The sequence below is a fragment of the Eretmochelys imbricata genome, chromosome 8, assembly GCF_965152235.1.
Source record: "Eretmochelys imbricata isolate rEreImb1 chromosome 8, rEreImb1.hap1, whole genome shotgun sequence".
Classification (NCBI taxonomy): domain Eukaryota; kingdom Metazoa; phylum Chordata; order Testudines; family Cheloniidae; genus Eretmochelys; species Eretmochelys imbricata.
This window is the reverse complement of record NC_135579.1, coordinates 52,494,884-52,520,353: the sequence shown is the minus strand read 5'-3', so window position 1 is coordinate 52,520,353 and position 25,470 is coordinate 52,494,884. Positions and strand designations below refer to the sequence as shown.

Sequence of the window (25,470 nt, the reverse complement as noted above, 5' to 3'; positions counted from 1 at the left end):
TTGTTTCTGAGGCTGTGGATGGCATTGTGTTCCACACAGCTGAGGTTATGGGGCAAGTGATGCTACTTTTCCACAATTTCAGCCCGTGCACGTCGGTGGAAGCACTCTATGTAGAAGTCCAGTCTATGTAGACTCCCTGGTCAGGCCCTACGCTACCAGCACTCCCAGCTATCTTTGAGACACCACTGACTTCGTGAGGAAACTACCATCCATCGGTGATCTTCCTGAAAACACCAATCTGGCCACTATGGATGTAGAAGCCCTCTACACCAACATTCCCCACAAAGATGGACTATAAGCCGTCAGGAACAGTATCCCCGATAATGTCACAGCAAACTTGGAGGCTGAACTTTGTGACTTTGTCCTCACCCATAACTATTTCACATTTGGGGACAATGTATACCTTCAAATCAACGGCACTGCTATAGGTATCCACCTGGCCCCATAGTATGCCAACATTTTTATGGCTGACTTAGAACAACACTTCCTCAGCTCTCGTCCCCTAATGCCCCTACTCTACTTGCTCTACACTGATGACATCTTCATCATCTGGACCCATGGAAAAGAAGCCATTGAGGAATTCCACCATGATTTCAACAATTTCCATCCCACCATCAACCTCAGCCTGGACCAGTCCACACAAGAGATCCACTTCCTGGACACTACGGTGCTAAGAAACCATGGTCACATAAACACTACCCTATTCCGGAAACCTACTGACCGCTATTCCTACCTACATGCCTCCAGCTTTCACTCAGACCACACCACACAATCCATTGTCTACAGCCAAGCTCTACGATACAACCGCATTTGCTCCAACCCCTCAGACAGAGACAAACACCTACAAGATCTCTATCAAGCATTCTTACAACTACAATACCCACCTGCTGAAGTGAAGAAACAGACTGACAGAGCCAGAAGAGTACCCAAAAGTCACCTACTACAGGACAGGCCCAACAAAGAGAATAACAGAACGCCACTAGCCATCACCTTCAGCCCCCAACTAAAACCACTCCAACGCATCATCAAGGATATCCTGAAGGACGACCCATCACTCTCACAAATCTTCGGAGACAGGCTAGTCCTTGCCTACAAACAGCCCCCCAACCTGAAGCAAATACTCACCAGCAACCACACACCATACCACAGAATCACTAACCCAGGAACCTATCCTTGCAACAAAGCCCGTTGCCAACTGTGTCCACATATCTATTCAGGGGACATCATCATAGGGCCTAATCACATCAGCCACACTATCAGAGGCTCGTTCATTTGCACATCTACCAATGTGATATATGCAAACATGTGCCAGCAATGCCTCTCTGCCATGTACATTGGTCAAACTGGACAGTCTCTACGTAAAAGAATAAATGGACACAAATCAGATGTCAAGAATTATAACATTCATAAACCAGTCGGAGAACACTTCAATCTCTGGTCACTCGATCTCTGACCTAAAAGTCACAATATTACAACAAAAAGACTTCAAAAACAGACTCCAACGAGAGACTGCTGAACTGGAATTAATTTGCAAACTGGATACAATTAACTCAGGCTTGAAAAGAGACTGGGAGTGGATGAGTCATTACACAAAGTAAAACTATTTCCCCATGTTTATTCCCCCTCCCCCACTGTTCCTCAGACGTTCTTGTTAATTGCTGGAAATGCCCCACCTTGATTATCACTACAAAAGGTTCCCCCCCCCCACTCTCCTGCTGGTAATAGCTCATGTTCAGTGATCACTCTCCTTACAGTGTGTATGATAACACCCATTTTTTCATGTTCTCTGTGTATATAAATCTCCTCACTGTATTTTCCACTGAATGCATCCAATGAAGTGAGCTGTAGCTCACGAAAGCTTCTGCTCAAATAAATTGGTTAGTCTCTAAGGTGCCACAAGTACTCGTTTTCTTTTTATAAAGCAGGTATTATTCCTATAGCATACAGTATGGAAGTTTGATTTTTAAAAATACAATTTTTAAACACACACACGTCACCTCCAGAGGATTTTACTAGTACAGCATATAAAGTTATCTGGGATCTTCTGGATACAAGCTGTGATATAAATTCAAGATCATTATTAGGTTTATTTTGTTCATCTGGATTTGAGCAAAGAATATAAAAACAATTTAGGCAAGACAAATTTAACCAAAATGAAGAGGTCCTAAAGAGTTTACATTTTACTGAAAGAGGGGAGGTAAGGGAGCATTTCCTTCCTGCAATTTCTGCAGCAAAGTCTTATTTAGAATATATAACAGTCAAGTCCATGCCTTTTTCATACTGCAAGGTTATAAATTGTGTTTGGGGAGACATGGATATGCTCTGATCACTTCTTAAGCAAGAATATGGAATCATAGCTTTCTTCATTTCTTAGCCTCTCTACCTCTCAAGTGGGATGTTTATTAAAGAAGAAAGAAATGTTAAATAATGTTGTACAAGTGTGCTCTAGAAGTTCAAATTATGTTTGGAAGCCAGTGAAAATTTGTTATGTAAATTATGCATGCCTTCTTTCGTGCCAGCAGTAGATGTATGAACTGTCAATCTTTCAAAATGGAATAGGAGAACAAAGAATTTGAGCATTATGTTTTATTAAGCAATACAACAGGATGTAACAGAGATAAAAACCACAAGAGTAGGTGATTAAGTCCACAGAGCTATTTATTCTGGTTAAGTGAGGTAGAAAGAGATCTAGTAAATGATTTATAATCTTTCATAGATTCATCTGGTAAATGTGCAGGTAAAACCTTTACATTTCACCTTCATCCAAAGGTCTCAAAGGGCTTTACAAGAATTAAATCAGGCGAGTTACTGACTGTAAATGAAAGGCAGCACTTCAAGATATGCTTTGCGTAATCATTTCTAGTGGACTACTGTGTATATTTCTAAAACACCCAAAAACCTTAGTTTAAAAATAAGTTAATGTTGCTAAGTGACACTATATATACACACCTATCAAAACCCAACAGGATTGTGACAAGTTATAATTTTGCTAGATGGAGACAAAGAAAATTAGACAAATTCAACATTTCCAATCAGAATAGTTTATAATCACCTGTAACTCAAAAACTGTTTAGCTTTATGTTTTCAAGCTTCTGTGACCAAATGCATTCCTATATTCACACCCTACACTCTACTGTAATAATCTTTGTACAAAATATGCCTTGTGAGGTATAATTTGAAAATTAATAACTCATATAATGGGAAAATGCATGTAACAACACTATATATAAAGTTATGAACATAAGCTGAAGTTATGACTGAAATGTATTTATCACACAAGTCTGGGGAGAGCAAAGGGCAAGCTGATACCTGTAGCCAGGTGTCATCAAAGTTGATTGGCCATCAAAAGTCAAGTGGCCACTCTTTGGTAGCAAAGGGGGGAAGGAACAGATTGATTAGCATTTTTACAAACAACAACATGGAACCTCTTTCATCATGAGACTCCAAGTGTCCATCCTCACAGCTGGAAGGAACTCTATCTAGGGGTAACCCTCAGTAAAATGCATTTTAAAGGGTGACTGGATCATAAAAGAGGGGAGCAAAGACATCCACGGCATTCTTTCTCTCGGTCCATCTCCGTGTCTCTCTCACTTTTTCACCTGAGAAGACAAAGGAAACAGCCTTTGGACTTTGGGAGGGGTTCTGACCTGAGAATTTGGCCAGCCCTGTTGCTAGGAACATTTGGTAAAAATTAGGGCTGTCAAGCAATTAAAAAAACTGATCACGTGATTAAAAAAATTAATTGTGATTAATCACACGACTAAAAAAATTAATTGCGCTGCTAAACAATAATAGAATACCCTTCATTTAAATATTTTTGGATGTTTTCTACATTTTCAAATATATTGATTTCAATTACAACACAGAATGCAAAGTGCACAATGCTCACTTTATATTTATTTTTTATTACAAATATTTGCTCTGTAAAAAAACAAAAGAAATACTATTTTTCAATTCACCTAATACAAGTACTGTAGTGTAATCTCTTTATCATGAAAGTTGAACTTACAAATGTAGACTTATGTAAAGAAAAACTGCATTGAAAAATAAAACAATGTAAAACTACAAGTCCATTCAATCCTACTTCAGCCAATCGCTCAGACAAACAAGTTTGATTACAATTTGCAGGAGATAATGCTGCCCACTTCTTGTTTACGTCACCTGAAAGTGAGAACAGGTGTTCACATGGCACTGTTGTAGCTGGTGTCGCAAGATATTTATGTGCCAGATGTGCTAAAGATTCATATGTCCCTTCATGCTTCAACCACCATTCCAGAGGATGTGTCCATGCTGATGATGGGTTCTGCTCAAGAACGATCCAAAGCAGAGAGAGGACCAATACATGTTCATTTTCATCGTCTGAGTCTGATGCCACCAGCAGAAGGTTGATTTTCTTTTTTGGTGGTTTCGGTTCTATAGTTTCCACATCTGAGTGTTGCTCTTTTATGACTTCTGAAAGCATGCTCCACACCTCGTCCCTCTCAGATTTTGGAAGGTACTTCAGATTCTTAAATGTTGAGTCAAGTGCTTTAGCTATGTTTAGAAATCTCACATTGGTACCTTCTTTGCGTTTTGTCAAATCTGCAGTGAAAGTGTTCTTAAAACAAACAAGATGTGCTGGGTCATCATCTGAGACTGCTATAACGTGAAATATATGGCAGAACATGGGTAAAACAGAGCAGGAGACATACAGTTCTCCCCCTAGGAGTTCAGTCACAAATTTAATTAACACATTTTTTTTAAACAAGCATAATCAGCATAGAAGCATGTCCTCTGGAATGGTGGCCAAAGCATGAAAGGTCATACGAATGTTTAGCATATCTGGACATAAATACCCTGCAATGCCGGCTACAAAAAGTGCCTGTTCTCACTTTCAGGTGACATTGTAAATAAGAAGAGGGCAGCATTATCTCCCATAAATGTAAACAAACTTGTTTGTCTTAATGATTGGCTGAACAAGAAGTAGGACTGAGTGGACTTGTAGACTCTGAAGTTTTACATTGTTTTGTTTTTAGTACAGTTATGTAACAAAAAAAATCTACATTTGTAAGTTACACTTTCACAGTAAAAAGATTGCACTACAGTACTTGTATGAGGTGAATTGAAAAATACTATTTCTTTTGTTTATCATTTTTACAGTGCAAATATTTGTAATAAAAATAATATAAAGTGAGCACTGTACACTTGGTATTCTGTGTTGTAATATAAATCAATATATCTGAAAATGTAGAAAAACATCTAAAAATATGTAATACATTTTAATTGGTATTCTGTTATTTTAGTGTGATTAATCGCAATTAATTTTTTGAGTTAATCGTGTGAGTTAACTGTGATTAATTGACAGCCCTAGTAAGAATTTTACCTTGAACCAAGTCTAGTTTAAGTTCATAATGTGTTTTATCTTTATTTCTGACTTTAATACCTTGTATTCACTTCAAATCTATCTCAACATACTCAACACATTAAAATGCCGATCGTGCAAAAAGTTGGACATGTAAGTAGTCTCACTGAACTCGCCTTAGGCCTGATTTTCAGTGGTACCAATCACCTGCAGCTCCCATCGACTTCAGCTCAAGCTGTGGCTGCTCAGCACCTCCGAACATCAAGTCAACGGTGGCTGAAGTTGGGCTCCCAAAATGTGAGGCTTCCAAAAACACAGGACCCTTATGCAAATTTTGGTTCAAATGTATGATTTTGCTCCTGGCATGCAGCACTGTATAACTGGGAAGCCAATGCAATTCTGCAAATATTCCACCAAGACTGTTGCCCCTAAGTTTGGAGTTCTCACTTGATTTGTAACCACATATCCCAAGGCATAAAAGGTTGGGCATGGTAAAGGTATCTACTATATCTCTAAGGGATAGAAGGCAGACCTTGTCCTTCCTCAGCACCATCAGCCTAGCAAAACTGCAGTCCAGTGAAGAAGCTAGTTGGCCTTCCTCACCCCTGGAAATAAAGTAAAATATTGCTATGTGTGAGAGGGGACTAACAAGGGAGGAAAAATGCCAAGGCCGAAGGAGCATTGTCCGATCTCTAGCCAGCCTAATTCAGAGGGTGGGGAGGAATCATTTTTGTGCAGTCGGGAGGAGAAATTCCTGGCACTGGAGGAATTACTAGGTGGAATTCAATAGCCTGTATTATGTAGGAGGTCAGACTAGATGATTATATTGGTCTCTTCTGACCTTAAAATCTATTAATTTATGAGAGTGGCAAATACATTTTGTTTGTGAAATGTGGATTAAGGAAAAGATTATGCTGCATGATCCAGAAAGACATATTTTATATCTCTGTGAGTCATGCACCAGATGTATAAGAACACGAACAGAACAGATTCTCCTTAAGTGCATTTCAGCCTGTGCTATGCCCTTCCATTTTGTGAGTCTCCAAATTCAAAGAGAGTGCATATCAGGCTTTGGCTTTTTTCTTTCTCCTCTCCTTTTGCTAGGAGTTGACGAGCCCTTAAGCCGCTGAGTATCCAAGCAATAGCTCATTCTTACAGCCAGCCCTGTCGATGGATGAATGGCTGCATGTTGAAGAAGCATGCTGCTCTCATATACAGGAGAACATTTTCAAACCAGTTTCTAAATAACAGGCCCTCTGTGAGTGCATTCCTTTGTATGACTAAATAGATGAAGCTGCTTTGAAAATTTGACTGCTTTGAAAATTTGTTAAAAGATCAGTGAAGGGGTTAAAAACAAAAGGGCCCTTGACTCCAGCTCAGTTTTGCTTCTTAAGCTGCCTAGCATAATAGTAACATTTGAATGGTCGCACCTTTAACACTGAAGTGAGCCTTTTTGCAGCTGCTCCAGTCTGGAGCCTGGTTTTCTACAAGGCTGGCTTAATGAAGTGACCCTTTGCCGGGAAGGCCACCAGGAAAAGGGCTGGACACTTTATTTTCTAAACGGGGATGTTTTGGATTCCAGAAAATAAAACAATAAATCTTGGCTTCTCTGATTTTTCTTTCCCACTTTCTGTTTTACACTGGCCCGTGTTATTGAAAAATAAGCAAATAACCACAGATTTATTATTTGTACTATGTAGCATTTATTCTGTCCCAACCAAAATCAGGATTCCATTGTGCCAATGCTGTACATACTGACAGATCAGTGTTTTTCCAGCCGCATCCCTCTGCGGACCACTCCCTTCCCAATCCCCCACTGGTTCTAGTTTCATTTTTCAGCCCACAGGAACTGACTCCATGGAGACATGGCCCACAGTGTGAGGTCTTAGTATCTTTGCTTCCGTATTTTTTTTTACTTGCATAAATCACCCCTTTTCTCCCTTGCCTTATGCCTCTTAATAATTTCTCCCTCTGTTGTAATTCTGTTAATTGATCTTCCATCCTAATAATAGGTCTGTACCAAGAAAGCCACCAGGGCTGACAGAGACAGTTCTGAATATCCTCATTGCTGATCTTGTTCTGCTTCTTAATATGGAGCAGCTGATGAAGAATCAAAAACATCAGTCCACTCTCTTCAGCCTTCCTCAGCATCCACATCTCACTGCTGTACAATAAAGTTGGTGTAACCATAGTTCTATAGATCTGCAGCTTCATAGCAAGCTTGATGTCATGATGTTCCCACAAAGATCACTGAAGGGCTTGAAATATGGCAGCAGCTCCTGCTATACAAGCATCCACATCTTCCGAGCTTCCTCCAGCAGTATGATGCTTCTTAAGTATTTAACAGTTGCCACCTGCTCAGTGTCCCATAGAGACAGGTTAATACTGAGCTGGCTATAATCTGGGGTTGGAGGCTGCTTGATGGTAATTCGGTGGTGCGATAAGGTCATGAATCATAGAATACCAGGGTTGGAAAGGACCTCAGGAGGTCATCTAGTCCAACCCCCTGCTCAAAGCAGGACCAATCCCCAATTTTTGCCCCAGATCCCTAAATGGCCCCCTCAGGGACTGAACTCACAACCCTGGGTTTAGCAGGCCAATGCTCAAACCACAGAGCTATGAATGATAGACAGAGACTGAGCATCCAGCCAGATCAACTTAAGGACTGAGCTAGAGATCCATCTGAGTAGCACTTGAGCTGCAAGGAGGCTACCTCTCTTTGGGATTTGCCATGATGATGATGCAATAAATTTAATTCTATTATTTAACATCTAAAGTGGTTTGTGATACAGTCTGTTTGATGGATGCTCTATGCAATTGTAGAGTTCTGTAAATAAGTCCAAACAGATGAGTGATTTCCTGAAAATACATGTCTGTAATCAGAACAAAGCCACTGACTGATCTAGGACTAGGGACTATTCCTTCAAAGAAACGTGACTGTAGTCAAAGAGTGGGGGAAGAACTACATATCCCAGCATTCCACACTATGGCACCCTGGATGGGTGCAAAGTTCACTGTCACGTTGACAGTGGAAGGATTAAGAGCTTATGGGTGTGTGTATTTCGGAGGATCTGTTTTCCCTCTAATATCGAAACTGAAGGGTCCTGGGGACGTTTGTGGTAGGGAGCAGTTTAGATCTGCCTGTAACAACCCCTCTGCTAAGAAATACCCGCTAAGAGCAGCTGCTGCAATCCACACAAGTAAGTGTTCAACTCTTGGAGTTAATTTTCTCACTTCCTGCTCTTTCTAAATAACACAAAGGAGGAATCAAAAGCTGGTGGATTGGAGTGGGGGGCAGAGTGCAGAAATTCCTGGATGTGAGCTGTAAATCTGACCACTTGCCTCCATAGGGAGCAGTTTTGTTTGTTTAACTCCAAATATGGCATTGCCTTCTGTTAGAGGTCATGACAATAGAGACGGTAGGCCATCTGGTGTGGGGAAGTATCTTATTAGACTCTGTATTAGGCACAGAGGGCACAGACTGCTGGTCCTGTGTCTATAGATCCTGTACTAAGCAGAAATCTTGTATGCAAGCCGATTGCCATCAGAGAAAGTTTCTCTTTTCAATTGCCCGTGTACTTACTCATTCCTGGTAGCCAAGTCTGAAGACAGGATACACTGCTCACTAGTGCTGACTAGAAATGATTGGCATCACAAAATGCATCATCTTGAAACTGAAACAATAGAAAACTTTCTTACGTGAAGAAACTGAATCCCATATCGCTCTTCTCTGTTATTTGTGTCTTTCCCTCACATAGCGTTCAAAAGCCAGGCTCATATTCTTGTGACTTGGCAGGTTGAGAGCTTTCCTCCTCTTTCCTTTTCCCTTCAACATCTTCCCCCAGCCCCCCAGCATTTATATTCTGTGTGTGGCAGTTTTATTCAAACGTATTTTAAATGAGTGGATTAAATTGCTGGTGCGACAGCCCTGGAGACTGAAGTCCTCTGACCACACAGACATCACTGACAGGTACAGTACGACTTCCCAAATCACTGCCCCACCAATGGGATTCAGACATAAAAGCTTAGGCCTAGTCTACATGGGCTCGATCTACATGTGCAAAAATGTTTTTTTTCCAGTCGAGTTATCTTAACATAATTGAAGATCTCCCATATAGACCCAGTTGAACACCTTTACAGTCATATTAGCTGCTTGTTAACAGCACTAGGCCTGAAGTCTGTAGATGTCACTGATTATCTGAGGTGTATCTCGGTATATTCCATCATAAAGGTAACAGCTTCACACAGCTGCAAACAGCTTTATTAATGGCTTTGGTGGTGGTGGTGGGGAAGCTCTCAAGTTTTCCAGTATGAGTCATTGCTTTATTCTTTGTATTTAGTTGGCTCAGGGGTTGGTCTCCATGAGCTGGTTGAGACTAATCAAGCTATTCGGACCAAAAAGAAGATAGCAGGCATCTGTGTGACCTAACCAGGAAGTGTAACAATCTAGTCAAGAAACCAAAACACCAAAAGATCAAGAGAATGGCAGAAAATGGAGACCAGGATCCTCATCAGAGTAAGTTTGGTGTGAATGTGAGGCCCTGGAATAGATGTTTTAGAAATAGGTTCAGATTTAATAATAATTTTGAATATTTGTGTACTTTTGTATTTGTCATTGTTACTAGTGATATAATAAGGGAAATGGGAGCTGGCCCTTTAAGAATAGGGTTGGGCCACAGTGGGTAAACGCTTGCAGGGATGGGCTGGATTTCGGGGGTGGGGGGAATGCACACACCTGCGCTGGAGCATCTGTGTTTAAACAAAGTTCTCCTTGAAAAGCTGAGTCTTAAGGGAGTTCCATGCATGTCTCCAGTGCTATTGTCCCTAGCATTTTCAGACACACCGGAAGAGAAAATCTCCTCAATGAAACTAAAACCTGGAAAGGAAAAAGCTTGTTTCATTTCTGTATTTCCAGTTCAATAAAAGGAAGCCCCTGACAGTCACTATTGGTCTCTCTCAGACTTAAAGCAAACCTAGTGGTTTGAATTTCAGACTGTTGTGAGAACAAGCCATCCCTGTGTTGACAAGACCATAGATACCTATCCTATGTCCAGGGTTCTATCCATGACAATGATCAATGCCCAGTGCTTCAGAACAAGAGAACCTTTTCCAGCCCTGCACCTCCAACACATTAACACAGTACGGTTACCTAATTGTGCTCTGCTGTAGAGGATAGAGGGGAATTTCTTCCTGACCTCTGAAATAATCAAGCTTCAAGCACCTAAATGAAAGTCTAATCTTGTGGAGCAGGGGTGGGCAGGGGTCCCACAGGCCAATAGTTGGGGCAATTAACAAAGTGACTTTTATTGCTGATGAACTAAATAATGGAAGCAGAACTGAATTTAAAGTTCCCAGTTTCCCTAAGAACATGCATATGGTTATGTTTGAGAATTGAGCGTGTTGTGGACTTAGGGGACCATAGGTGCTGGAACTAGGGGCTCTGAGGGAGCTGCTGCTGCACCCCCTGGCTTGAAGTGGTTTCATTATATGCAGGGTTTACAGGTTGGTTCAATGGCTCTCAGTACCCCCACTATAAAAATTGTTCCAGAACCCCTGTAGGGGACATGTTTTCTATACAAAGAAGAATTGGATCAGTTCTGAGATCCAAATTCCACAGAACCCAGAGACCAGGAAATTATAGCTGGTCACATAATAGACCAACTGTTCAACACATGGCCTCTAGCCCACTGGCCCCAGATTTTGCATATGTAAAACAGAATGATCCTCACACCAACTACCTGTGCACAACTTGGGTATTCAGAAGCCTAACTGGAGAATTTATTTTTGTTTCTATGTATACTGAGTACTTTTATTCTCTAGTGCAGAGGGTCTCAAATTGGGGGGGGGGAGGGGCCTGAGACGCTTTAGGAGGAAAAAAAAGTGCACATTTTACCCACAGCAATGAAGAACTAGCAAAGCTGATTCCTCCAGACATATCAGATCCTCAGATAGCACTGTGCCTTTGATGGATTTCTGGTAAGTATGAATAGCATTCTACAGAGTCGTTGCCATTTGTGCGTTAATCCGTTTGCTATGACGCTGGGTGCACCTTTCATTGTAAGCATCAATCACAACTGCGGTGTTGCTTTTGCTCTTATGACAATGGATCGTTGGCTCTGTTTGAATCAGTGCCTTACTGTTTTTCATATTTAGTGAGAGTTGCAAGTTGATTATTTTTATCAGTATTTGTGCTGGTGTGTTGGGAGGTGTAAACTACTACAGACACAATGAATTAGATTCAAAACGTAGAGAATCCCTCTAGGCAAAACCTTAAGTTACAAAAAAGACACACAGACAGGAATAGTCATTCTATTCAGCACAGTTCCTTTCTCAGCCATTTAAAGAAATCATAATCTAACACATACGTAGCTAGATTACTTACTAAAAGTTCTAAGACTCCATTCCTGTTCTATCCCCGGCAAAAGCAGCATACAGACAGACACAGACCCTTTGTTTCTCTCCCTCCTCCCAGCTTTTGAAAGTATCTTGTCTCCTCATTGGTCATTTTGGTCAGGTGCCAGCGATGTTACCTTTAGCTTCTTAACCCTTTACAGGTGAAAGGATTTTTCCTCTGGCCAGGGGGGATTTTAAAGGGGTTTACCCTTCCCTTTATATTTATGACGTGCCCCCCAATCTCAGCTAGGGTGAAACGCTGGCTGGGATTTCTTCCTAGAGCTCTAGGAAAAACAGAGTTATAAGACACATGCACCTCTAAATATACTACCAAGTACATAAAGACTAACAATATTTTTCACATCTCAAGGACAATTTTAACCAGTTGATTCTGGGAAACTTTCACGGGAGAGTGCATCAGCCACTTTGCTAGAAGCTCCTGAGATGTGTTGGATGTCGAAATCAAAATCTTGGAGAGCTAAACTCCACCGAATAAGTTTTTTGTTATTTCCCATGGTGATATGAAGCCACTGTAGTGCAGCATGGTCGGTTTGCAGGTGGAAACGCCGTCCCCAAGCACATGGGCGTAGCTTTTCCAGGGCATAGACAATGGTGTAACATTCTTTTTCACTGACTGACCAGTTGCTTTCCCTCTCAGACAGTTTTTTGCTGAGAAACACTACAGGGTGAAATTCTTGATCAGGTCTTTTCTGCATTAAAACTGCTCCCATACCACGCTACAATCAAATAAGTTTGAGAACCACTGTGCTAGTGTAAAACAGATAAATGACAGTCCCCATTGCCCCCCAAAGAACTTCTGAACACATAAGATCACTTTACTCAGTCCACACTGATGCTAATAGAATTCAGTGGGTAATTCTTAGTAAAGATTGTATTCAACAAAGATATATTTTTTCCCTGTTCTTGAATTGTCTGGGAGCATCTTACAATTTTGTCAGATTTATTTTGTATTCAAAATTATTTGCTGAATAATTTCCGTATGATAATAGTTCTTAATCTGCAGATTTTTTGTGAGCTGGTTGTTGCAAATATTTAGTATTTGAAATCTGAACCATGTTGGGTAGTTTTGCTACATCCTATAGCTCACTTATACCTGTTGTTTGTTCCCTGATTGGAAGTCTAAGATTCAGGTTCCTAACACAGATACTTATATTTACAAGTTCAAAACTTCCTTTGTGCAAATATTCTCTAATATTTGCTTTAAATTTCTGTTTCTGCAAACATACCTAAATTCTTTGGTAGAACAGCCACGGAAAGTCAATGAATAAGAATCAGAAATATAGCAGAAGCAAGTTATATTTTTTATATACAGTAGTTGCAAAGAAATGTTTTGAAATCACTCAGATCAATCTGCTACCATGTCAACATCACTAGTGGAAACTCCCCAAACCACAAAACATAATCTACATCCTCTTCTCCTTGACCTACCAACTAAGGAAACCCCAGATACATAGTTAGGCCTTATAGCAGATCCTGCAATTTGATGGACTATACTTTCAGAGTCAAGGGACTTCCACCTAAGACTCTCGGTGACCATTTAAATGTCCTGGCTGATCTTGACAGCTGGGTGTAGAGTACAGAAAGAGGGGTAAATTTCTAAAATAGTCAGGATCCAATCTTTGCAGGACCATTAGCGTGAACAAATTATTGTATTTGCAGAGTGGCAGGCACAAATTTAGAGGCCAGGTTGAGACTTCTATGAAGATGGCCCAGTGTAGTTCATTGATGGTGAGGGGTCATGGGAATCTCATCACCATTCTTGTTGTGTGTCAGTTTTGGAACATATAGGACTAGGAGTTTTGGTGGGAGTTTGTAGAAAACTAGTCGGCAACTCAGTATTCTTGACCTTTATATTAAAGAAAATAAACAGTATTTGACTTTTGATCCCACAGCCTATCTGGCCCAAGAATTGATGAGAAGAAAGGAGGAGAGGACTTCCCAGGTCCAAGAAGGTGAAAATGTATTGAGGACCCACCAAGAAAAGATGATTGAAGATTCTGCCTCTGTCCAACTGAAAACCTCCTTAGAAATAGAAACGCTAGGTCCCCAAGAGACAAACAGTGTGTCTGGAAGCTCCTCCGCAGTAGATGAAGAGGATTCCTCAGAGGGAAGGCCAGTGAGTTCTGATGGAATTTCTCTGAAAACATACACTAAGGAGTCTCCAGGCCTTCTGAACCTTAACCCAATGAGCTTACCAGACTATTCCCTGGACAAAGACACAGTATCTTTCTTCGGTGAAAGGAAAACAGATTCAGTGCCAGTAGCTCTGGAGGAGAAAATCATAGGGGAACCCCCAACAGAAGAGAACAGTGTATCCACCCCCAGTGCAGAGCCACAAGATCCCATAATCCAAGAAACCACACTTTCATCTGCAGACTTCCTGGAATCAATGAAAGAGAGTATCTCAAACAAGGAAGAAGAAAGACCCCAAGACACTGCGCGGAAGAGACACTCGACTGAAGGTGAGTCAACAGTAGTTTGCACGACAAAGTGCTGCCATGTTTAAGGTCTGCAGATCCCTTGCCTTCAATTTAATGTGTGGTTAATCTCTGAAAAGCGGCTTTGTAAGAATGGCATTGAGGGGTTTGTCTCTCAGTCAAGGATTGCAGATCACATGTGCCGGGTTTACAAGTAGGAAGATGTTTTCCCAGATTGCCAGTCCTGCAAACTCATTCTGGCCTCAGAGTCAACACAGTTGCTTCTACAGCTGGTCAGCAAATGAGTTTCTGTTCTGTGGAAAATTTAGACTTTTAATTGTAAAATGAAAACTCTTTTTTGGTTTTTGCAGGTTTGTTTTTTCCAACAAAAAGTTGAAAGTCTTCACAGCAACCAGGGGCTTTGTTCATGAATAGTTTTGTTTCATTGAAACCCCAATTTTCCATTGGAAAAAACAGTTCTGAATGGAAAATGTTGAACTGGCCCTAGTTATTTCCTTCTTGTGTATCATCACCCCCACCAGCAGCAGAAGAGGTTCTGCAGGCCAAAGTGTGACCTCAGTGACACCCGTACAACCGAATTACCTTCAGTAAATTGACACACAAATGTGACTGACTGAAAGTTTGTGATAATCCTGTTGATGATGCATAAGACAGAACAGACTCTAGCTCAGGGGTTCTCAACCTATATCTTTCTGAGGCCCCCTCAACATGCTATAAAACCTCCATGGCCTAGCTGTGCCACAACAACTGTTTTTCTTCATATAAAAGCATAGATGCTGGAACTAGGGAAGCTGGGGGTGCAGCAGCTGCACCCCCTGGCTTGAAGTGGTTTCCATCATATACAGGGTTTACAGTTTGGTTCAATGGCTCTCAACACCCCCACTGTACAAATTGTTCCAGCACCCCTGTATAAAAGCCAGGGCCAACATTGGGGGTAGCAAGCAGGGCAATTGCGTGAGGCCCCATGCCACAGGGGCCCCGTGAAGCCAAGTTGCTCATGCTTCGGCTTCAGCCCCAGGTGGCAGGGCTCAGGGCGGCGAGGCTTCAGCTTTCTGACCTGGGCTCTAGTGAGTCTAATGCTGGCCCTGCTTGGCAGACCCCCTGAGAACTGCTCGGGGCCCCCGGACCCCTGGCTGAGAACTGCTGCTCTAGCTCACTTTCTCTGGGCTGCAGTGGTTCAGAAGTAATGAGCAGCAAGAATATACTTTTGTCACTAAACTCAGCGGGTCTGACTGAGTACACACCAAGAGCAGAGCTATTCTGAGAAGGTTCAGTTCTTACACAGAGGCTTTTCAGAGCAGAACTGCACTTTAAGCATTTAATCACAATAGAAGGCAGCTTCTGTTCATAGGACATTTCACCCAGCTTTGCAGCTATTGCAGAGACTTTAGCTGGGTAAGAAACAACTCTCATCAGCCTCTCTTCCCCATCCCCACTGATGCTTGCTGGTGGAGCATGTTATGAAGATTCTTGCTCTACCCAAGATTTGGAGGCTGAGCTGACCGGGGACGAGCTGCAATTTCCAAAGAGCTGAGTGGGCATGAAGCTATCTCTAGCTCAGCACATATCCCAGCTGGCTTATTCTCACTCCGTGGGACTCTCTTCTGCTCGAGAAGAAGGGAAATTGTGAGGGGCTTTAAAGAGCTGCATGTTCCTTTCCATTCTTTGCAGGGTGGTGACAGCCTCCCAGAGCAGAGGCATCTGCAGCTGAAAGCAGTATCACAGATTTGCCATGTGTTCTGTGGATGCAGACTTTATTTTAGTAGTGTGATTAGACTAATTTTTGACTTTACTAGTGAGTGGCAAACTTCATCTCCCTTTTTTTTTTTTTAAAATATCTGACCCACAGTGGTGAAGTCAGAGGCTGAAGCCCATCCACAAGAGACAGAGACCAGGCAGGAAGCAACACCAGAGAAGGAGAAGCCCTTTTTAGGCAATGGTGAGAACGGGAAGGTTTCCTCATGCGTTACGTTGTTCACAGTTCCCCTGGAAAAAATCAGCAACCAGGATCAGATAATGAAACACATTCAGACCTTTCACTCAGGCCTCTCAGGCCAGGTCTGTACTACAAATTTACATCGATATAGCTGCGTCACTCAGGGGTGTGAAAAATTCAACCCCCTGAGTGACGTGGTTATACCAGTTTAACCCCCTGTGTTGACGGGAGGCTCTTGCGGAGGTGGATTAACTCTTTTGCCTGGGATTTGCGAAAACTGCTGCAAATTTAGTTTATTGGGGTTTTTAGAGAAGTGGGTTTGAAATGGAAAGCAACTCTCATCCATAACCAAGGTGTGTCTGGCTCAGTCCCATAGTACATGGGATTTCCCTAAAGTTCCCAGGGCTTGGAAAGGTGTGAAGGGACACGACCTGCTCGCTGTGCAGGAAGGCATGCTTCCTTCACCATAATCCAGCCCCACAGCACCATGCCTTGGCAACAATGACAGGGCCTTCCAAGTAACTTGTCCCCTTCTCCCTGCTGGGACGTGGTGAGGTGGCCACTGTCTCTTTAAAATAAATACCCAACAAGGTACTTGTACTCGGCAATACTGGCAAAGATTTTAAGAAAAGGTGACTAAAGTTAAGCTGCTAAATCTTTATTTAAGATTTGAGCTAAAAGGCTGAGGCTAGTCTGGTGGCTAGGTGGCTAGCCTGGGACTTGGGAGACTGGGATCCAATCCTCTGTTCTGCATGTGGGATCTTGGGCAATTTCCTAAGGCCCAGATTTTTAAAGGTATTTAGGCATTGCTGCGCTCAGCCTTGTGCCACCTGACTGAGTGAGGAGTCTAAATCTCATTTGCAAAAGTGATTTAGGCGCTTAAGGGGCCCAAAATCCCATCGAAATCCAATGGCTTTTAGGATTGTAAATACCACAGTCCCTTTTGAAAAAGAGATTTAGGCTTCCAAGTAGTTAGGCATTGCAATGCTGAGCACAGCAATGTCTAAATAAATACAGTTAACAATCTGGCCCTTAGCCCCAGATCTGATAAGATATTTAGGTGCCTCACTCCCATTTAAATCAATGAGAGTGAGGGGCCTAAATACCCTTACGGATCTGGGCCTTGCTGTCTCTGTGCCTTAGTTTCCCATCCATAAAACAGGAGTAATACATCCCAGCCTCACGGGGCTGTTGAGGATAAGTCCACTGAAGATTGTGAGGCACTCAGACACTACAGCACTGGGGACCATATAAATACCTTAGATAGATAAGCTATTTCGGCATCAGTAAGCAGACTGGATTTTGGAAGGCTGAACACCCAGCAGCTCCACCACGCCAGTGAGTGCCCTAAACTGATGGCCTACAAAGCTGCATTAGAAAACAGCTATGAAAAAGTGCTGTCGGATTGGGATTTGGTGCATTAAATTCTAGGGGGAAAAGGCAATAAATCACATAAAGGACTGAAGTTTCCCAAGGGAATGTGTAGGATCTCACACCATGGTTCCGAAGCTGCGGGCCGTAGCTCAGTCTGTGGATTTGTAGGGCCCTCTGCTCCGTGGCAGAGCAAGTCCTCAGACCTCAGGGAAGAGGGTTCTTTTTCAGCGCTACATTAAACATTTTCAGGGCCATCACTAGGGTGATGTGTTAAGCCCATCATTTCCATTAGAAAGTAGGTGTTGGGGTCTGGGAGATGGATAAAGACAAAGGCATATCCTATGCTAGCCTCGAGCATGCCACTGTACTCATGTCTCTTTCACTTTCTCTCGTCCCTTCCCCTCAACCTTCTCTAACAGGTCTTGCCTCTCCTGCAGCTTCACTGGGAGTCCTGATACTTGTAGTTTGTCTCAGCATATATTGCAATGGCTACTATACTTCCCAGCCCGACCATGTGCCAAAAAATCCAGCCTTGGAGGCCTTCTTGTCTGGGTTTAACCAGCTGAAGGACAGATTTCCGGGCCAGAGCTCCTATCTGTGGGTTAGAGGGCGAAAATTATTGCAGAGGCATCTCAACACTTCCAGTCATACCGAGCCAGCTATTTTAATCTTTACTGCTGCCCATGAAGGTGAAGAAACCTTAAAGTGCCTGAGCAACTGTATTGCAGATGCCTACTCCACCTCACTCCGTGCCAGCACGATCCAGATTGACGGAGCTGGTAAAGCCACGCTCAGCAGCGACAAAGCTAAACTGGAGGTGGATTATGAGCTGAGCACCGGCTTTGAGGAGGGCAAGAGGGCCGCAGTGGTGCACCAGTTTGAGTCCCTGCCAGCTGGCTCCACCTTGATCTTTTACAAGTACTGCGACCATGAGAGCGCAGCCTTCAAAGACGTGGCGCTGCTCTTAACGGTCCTGCTGGAGGAAGAGAAGCTGGAGGCTAATATGGACCTACAGCAGGTTGAGGAGAGAGTCCGTGATTTCCTCTGGGCCAAATTCACCAATGCCAACACTCCCAGCTCCTACAACCACATGGACACCGACAAGCTGAGTGGGTTGTGGAGCCGCATCTCCCACCTGGTCCTGCCTGTCCATCCAGTAAAAGCCATAGAGAACAATGGCTGTTCTTTCCAAACCAAACCATAGAGGTGAATGAAATCAGCTTCCACGATAGCCAAAGCCTTTGTGTTGAGGAGGCAAGTCACTACTAAGTCAGGGATCTGGAGCCATTAACGAACAATGAGCTCACTTTATAATAGCATGACACTGTCACATCTATTTTTACCTCTTGGGAAGATTTTATAATTTTCAAAGTGAGACCCAATGGTGCAGGCGTTAACTGGCTAAGCCGTCTCAGCCAGTCGTGTTGGATATACACTAGAATGATACTTCCCATTTGTGGAGTAATAGATGGGAAGAGCTAGTGCTTTAAACTGCTAACTGCACAGCTAGAAGATGATGGCCAATGGGGGGAATAGACAGGGAGGGGAGTGGTTATTGAAGGGACAACATCACCTTGACAAGCAGATTCCTCCTGGAAACGATTGGACCTACTATAGATACATGTAACACAGGAGGTTACTATAACTGACAGAAGCAATTAAGTTGAAATATTTATCTCCCCCCCCGCCCCGCCCTATTTGTTTACATTTGACAGCAGTTTGCAAAAGGTGATTTCATTGTTTCCTTTGCAGTGTCAGTTTCTTTCTCCCTGACTGAAAGAAACGGGGGAGCAGAACACCCCAGTTAAAAATACTTCAGAGATATTTTAAGAAGAAAATTAGGATATACTGGCCAGAGCCTTAGCTGCTGTAAATCAGCACAGCTCCCTGAGAATCTGGTTCACTGTATATAGGGTGTTCAACCAGAAATGGCAATTTTAAAAGTAGTAGTCAATTAAAATATCAGGTTGACAGTGGTTCTAAGGACTCCTCCTGCAGGGGAGGAGGGGAGTATGCTGAGAAATTCCACAGGGGGACTTTGAAATCTGAAGGTATTATTGAAGTAGCTACTTCAATCTAATCTGAAGCCCTTGTATATGGAAAGGTGCCAAGTCTCCCAGCTGCTGTGCATCTCAAGATTCTTAGATTTGTGTGACGATGCTGCATTTCAAGTGACACTATTTGGTAATGGTTAAAGGAGAGGCCACTCTGAAAGCGGGAGAAGGAGAAGAAGGAAAAGTAGCAGGTAGGGAACACAGGTAGAGAAAGGAGCAGGGGAGTAGTAATGGGAGAGAAAAGATTGATAAAATATTGATCCATATTATCTAAGAAGGGAACCTGTCAGATCAAATCTGCCCCCAAACTGTATCAGACAAAACCTAAAACCAAACTAGATTTTTCCAGGATTTTTTAAAAATGCCAGTGGAAGGCCTTTCTGAACCACAAATAACCCTGTGTAGTATTTGCAAACCAAGGGCCAGATTCCGGATCCTCTTGCTCATGTTAAATAGAACGAGATGTCCCATTGGTGCAGTTTGGCGATGGAGATGACTTTGCCAGCTTTCCACAAGCAGAGAGTTCCACAGGCCATCTCCATCCTCTTAGCCCACTTTGCACTGGTTACATAGTGCACAGGGGACTTATCACACTGGAGCATCTGGCCCATTGACTTCAGAGGGACTATTTGATGGAGCAAGGGACTATTCAAGGTGAGTCAGAGCATCCGAACCCAGCCCACATCATTGTGTTTGTGCAAGAGAACCTGAAATCGAAACTAACTAGAAAGTGATTTCATTGTCCAGACTGAGAGAAATGCAAGAAGGTAGTTAACTTGATGGTGTTAAAACCAGATTAGATTTTTAAATTCAGTTAGATTATTTAAACTAGGATGATACTTAAAACACAGGTGAAGGAAGGTTGTTGCGTTGGTTTTTTTAAAATGTTTAACTTGACGTAACCCCTGTCAAGGCTGAATCCCCCCTCTGTCATCTGAGTGCAGAAGGTGGGGGCCCGCAAGGATTCTAAAAATTAATACTTGCCACGCCAGGCTTGTATTAAACTCCCAAGGTTACAGCTTTTCTTTGACCTTGGCTTGGTAAATGCTGCCGCCACCCAAATGCAAAAAAACTCCCTTGGACCCAGGAAGGAGCACTTGGGAATTTCCTCCCTGTGAGGTATCCTCAAGCCCTCCCCCAGGGTAAGAGTTGAGAAAGAAAACAAAGGAAATTAGCTGTTGCTACCAGCTAATCAAACAGCATATGCACAAATCTCTTAGGACAGCGAAAATCCAATCCTGTTCTTAAAAAAGGTAAATTTTATTACAAACAACAACAAAAAAGAAAATACATCAGAAACTTAGGCTTTTGCTAGATTTTAAAAGAGAAATTCCAAAAATCAAGCGCCCAAAATAGCTTTTTTGGGGGTTCAGCTTAAAGGTTACAAGCAAACAAAAGCATCTGGAGTTAGCACAGAGAAGTCTACAAGCCAATAAGAAATAAAAGAAATAACCCTAATCGCGTCTTTTTAGACATTCCCTAATTTTACTTACATATCTGTGGCTTCAGATAAGTAGGTTGGAGGTATGAATTGATAATCTATAATCATACCTGGCTTAAAGCTGTTTACAGCATTGCTGCTCCGTGTTCCTGCAGCCTGGAGAACAACTGACAAAGGGAAAGTTTCTTTTCCAATTTTAAAAAGTTTTATCTTCCCATTGGCTCTTTTGGTCAGGTGCCCACTCCTTTTCTTTTACCTGTAGGCTAGTTAACTCTTTACAGATAAAGCAAGCAGAGAACAGACACCAAGAGGAATTTTACAGCTAACTGGCTGGCTGGGTGTCCATAAGGGAGCTACCCTCCACACCCTTCAGTTATCACACCTTATGGACACCAAGCCAGCCAGTTATCACAGCCCCTTTAAAAGAAAATAACTTTCAGGAGCAAGGCTGTAATGGCCTCTTTGTGTCACTGGTGATGTCCCAGGCCACTCACACTCTGCTCCTTGGCAAAATCTTTTCCCTCATCCTTTATCTGTACAGAGGGGACCTTCCACCTGCACGCCTGCTCCCTCCCATACAGAAGGGGAAGTCGCAGCCACCACTGTAGCAGTGTATCCCCAGATCCTGTGGAAGTTCGGGGGACAAGAAGGTGGAAGCTGGATGGGGACAGGAGAAATTTGGGAAGGGCTTTTCTCAGGAAGATTTCCTCCCCCACCAGAGCCCTGGGAAGGGTGATCGGCCAATGGTTTGTAATGTCACTGGTAACAGCAAACAGACATAATAATCTTGTAATTCACAGTTGCCTCCAGATCTCTCTATAAATAGCTTTTATGATTAACTTTTATTTCCCTAGACATTTGTTAATAGAGGTATTTATTTCAGCCCCTATAGGACACGTTGCAATAGGATCTCTCTGCACGGGGAGAGGTCACCTTCTCACCAGCCCGTGGGAGCAGCCACTCAGAGTAATAGGAGTGCTTCATATGGCTGCGGAACTGAGTGCATTGATGGGTGGTAACAAGCTAATACTTTATTCACTGTTTGAAAGCTTATGGATCCCCAGCTTGGTGCACACCAATACATTATTGCACATCATCTTCTGTCCATAACATAGGGAGAGCGTGAGCCACTTTGGAGCATGTTACGTCCACAGGTACTGATGCATTCTGGAAAGAGTCTAGAGAAGAGCTACTAAACTCATGCTGGAGGGGACTCAGGGTACTAGGCTAAAACTCTTAAGGCCCCAATCCTGCAATGAGATCTCTGCAGGCAGACTCCCTGCACCTGTGTGGGTACAGAGAGTCTGATGTACAGATCACATTGCAAGATCAGGGCCCAAGTCTCTTCTGGTTGGAAAAGAAGAGGCTGTGGCAAGGAGCGGAGCTTACTTCCAAGTATAACTGCCCAAATGGAAGACGCGTTGTGATGGACGCAATCTATATGTGGGCTGAAGAACCAAGCAGACAAGGTGAACTGCCCAAGACAGGCCTCACAAAGGCATAGACTATATCTGAATTAAGTAACAACAGGAAAATGCTTGGACGCTCTGAGATGGGTAACTTTGTAAAATACCCTCTAATGACTGTACACCAATGCTGCCTGTGTCACACACCAGTGGTGCCTTGCTGAACCATTCCAAAGGAAGACTAAGCTGACTCACAGCACAGCTCACAGTATTCACTCATTTCACTGCAGCCCCAGGGATGCAGCCCCATCTGCATTTCCAAATCTCAGGACTGAGACAGTGAATTTTTGGGGGGTGGGGGGAAGAGCACATGCCCCGATTTTGCATGTCTGCTTTTATCCTTGCAAACAGAATGCATTGGATGTGGCTTTTCAGCACGACCGGCCATTTCAAGACATGACTTGGGACTGTTGTTCATTTTTCCAAAGTAGTTGGCATTTTATATGTGATCCAGTTTTTGTATTGAAAAGCACGTGGTTTTCTCTCCCCTGCAGAATGGAAATAGGTTTTACTATAGAAGGTGGGCTAGTGTTCTGAAGTGTTCCTTGGGACGCAATCATCATCCTAACACTCGGCTATCCAGGTTTTAAGGAGAACAATGAATAACTGTGGCTGTAAAAATTCTCTCTGTGCTGACACTCAGCAAACCAAGGGGTCCAGTCCAAGGAACATTTTTGTACAAAATCTGGGGTAGGGGGAACTTGGATGCTTTTTATTTTTAATCAAAGAAGTGCTCAACAAGGAAGCACTTTTTTGTTTTTCTGCGTGGCTTGGGATTTATTGTTTGCTTTGACTTAATAATCGGCAAGAGAGCAGACTATATGGCGCAAGTTCAATGATTTGAAAAAATATTAACATCTAAAAGTCAAGTGCCACTCACAGACAATTTTATGTATTCAGTTTCTACTGCATTGTCTTCTGTGCAATGGAAAGGAATGATTCTCAGGCACATAAGGCACTGTGGACAATGTGGCCCATGAGCATGAACCAGTCGAGTTGTTGCAGCGCAGAGAGATTTTATGCTTTTTTAAAGGAAAACTTCCTTGTGTTTCTTAAAGTAGTTTTTAAAAAAAATACATCATGAGGTTGTAAAAGAACCCAACAAAGACTTAAATGTTGGACTGAAGCCCTTGTCTTTTTATAAATTGTTCATATATTTCTAGTGAGTTTTAGTGCACATACATGATAATCTGTTGTATAGGACAGAGCCATACGTAGAAGTCAGGACAGGTCCTATGCTAACATAGCCCATCTCAAAGCTTGATCCAAAGCTTAGTGAAGATAGAGTGTCTTTCTGTTCTGATTAACTCTGGATCAGCCTCTGACTGCAACTGAGCATGCGTAGACCATTGTGCTTACGTGGAGTTTCATTGAGTCACTGGGATTCCATGTGGGTGGATGGGGAAGGCTAGTGTATTGCTTCCCTGCAACACCTGCCCTCAGATATTGCATGCTTAACACACTCTGCTCTGTCTTTTTCTGTCACACTGGTGGCAGCAGTCAGCATTAACTCTATATTTTGGGGCTTGGCTTCTGGTCCAGTCTTAGCAAACTATACACTTGAAGCTTGTGCATTTGTATTCCATAGATTCCAAAGAATATGCCCTTTTCATTCAGATGGTCAATTACCAAATGTAAACCTCAGTCATTTACTCTGGTCTTCTGATGTGTGATGGAGGATTCAGTAACACCCTCACCAGAGAGAGAAACCTGGAGATAAGACAGACAGATGGCTGAAGAGGAATACCTGGGACCCCCTCCACTGCTGATTTAAGGCAATCATGTCCTTTCCACAGGACTTCTATGGCTTTGGAGCAGGCAGTTGCTGAACCCAGCAATCCCGTGCAACACTAAATCAGCTTGTATTTGAAAGCCAGTGGAAACAGGGCAACTGAAGCAGCTTTATCAGCAACTATGGAGGGGCTCCAAGATAGTCGTCTTTGAGCCTGCATGCACTGGTGTTTTTGAACTCCTGTTTTCAGAAAGCGTACACATCAGTTGGATTCTCTCATGCTGTTAATATTATCATCAGGGACCTGAACCTCTGTTCCAATAAAAGTGTTGAACTAGAAATGTGAGTGGCGTCTATTGTCGAACAGAAACATTCAAGGCAGGGCAGGTGACATTGGAAGATTCTATATGGACTTGTGAGATTTCACAGCTGTGGAACCTGTCTGAACTTTTCGGGCCAGATTCAGGGAAAGATAACGGGCTGACTAGATTTTCACCTGGTGTAAGTCAACATTGCTCCGTGACTTCAATGGCACTACACAGATTTACGCTACCTGATGGTCTTGCTCATTGTCTTTTATGTTTTAAACATATTCAGGAAAAAAAGAAACCATCATCAACCAAGTGGTTTCTGATTATTTTTAAAGACAGTTTTAAAAGGTTTTGCAGGACTATGATCATGAAAGCAAGAGACATCGAGCGCTAACTAGAACAAAGGAAGTTCTTATGCAAGCTTCCTCTGCATAACAAGTATAGATATCTAGACACTTTGAAATTAAGAATTTATTTTTAATCAGATTCTGAAAACAATTATGGGATGATAGAGTTGTCTATTAGAACAGAACATTGGGAGACCAAAGACCTGAGTTCTACTATCAGTTCTGTCACTGATTAACTCTGTAGCCTTGGGCAAGTCACCTTACCTATCTTTGGCTCAGTTTCCCTATCCATAAAATGGGGATAATTACATTGGTAGATTGTTTGGAGCAAATTGAGTGAAAGGCATTATACACTGTAAGTGCAAGGTATCACTCATATAGGACTGGATCCAAACTCACTGCAGTCAATGGAATGATTCCCATCAGTTTCAGTGGGTTTTGTATCAGGTCCATGGCCATTTCAGAACACGATTTTTCAACATTTACAAAGCAACAGACTTGTATGACTATCAAGCAATGTGTGTGTCCATAATCTTGTTTAAATCTGTAAAAACTGAAAATAAGAACCTCCTCCTTCTAGGAGCTGCCCTCACACTGTGTCAATGCATCTGGTAAT

The 25,470-nt window shown here is 42.6% G+C and overlaps 1 protein-coding gene across 4 annotated transcripts; it reads left to right on the top strand.

Moving 5' to 3' along the window:
* The first annotated feature begins 8,381 nt into the window (after positions 1–8,381).
* LOC144268896 (torsin-1A-interacting protein 2-like) lies at positions 8,382–24,522 on the top strand. 4 transcript variants are annotated; one of them, XM_077824199.1, is made up of 6 exons: positions 8,382–8,541; positions 9,682–9,857; positions 13,648–14,217; positions 16,043–16,132; positions 17,923–18,709; positions 21,882–24,522. In XM_077824199.1, the coding sequence occupies exons 2-5, from the start codon at positions 9,824–9,826 to the stop codon at positions 18,705–18,707; spliced, it is 1,479 nt and encodes a 492-aa protein (XP_077680325.1). In that variant the 5' UTR covers positions 8,382–8,541; positions 9,682–9,823; the 3' UTR covers positions 18,708–18,709; positions 21,882–24,522. The 4 variants fall into 4 exon arrangements, with proteins under 4 accessions (XP_077680325.1, XP_077680324.1, XP_077680326.1 ...); XM_077824198.1 differs by having other exon boundaries at positions 21,540–24,522; XM_077824200.1 differs by adding an exon at positions 11,241–11,317 and having other exon boundaries at positions 17,923–24,522.
* The last annotated feature ends 948 nt before the right edge of the window (positions 24,523–25,470 follow it).

Bases quoted from the DNA above. Each gene is read 5' to 3' on its own strand.
- LOC144268896 (XM_077824199.1), top strand. From the start codon at position 9,824: ATGGCAGAAAATGGAGACCAGGATCCTCATCAGA. The intron at 14,218-16,042 runs GTGAGTCAACAG...TCTGACCCACAG, and splicing joins GAAGAGACACTCGACTGAAG to TGGTGAAGTCAGAGGCTGAA. The intron at 16,133-17,922 runs GTGAGAACGGGA...CTTCTCTAACAG, and splicing joins GAAGCCCTTTTTAGGCAATG to GTCTTGCCTCTCCTGCAGCT.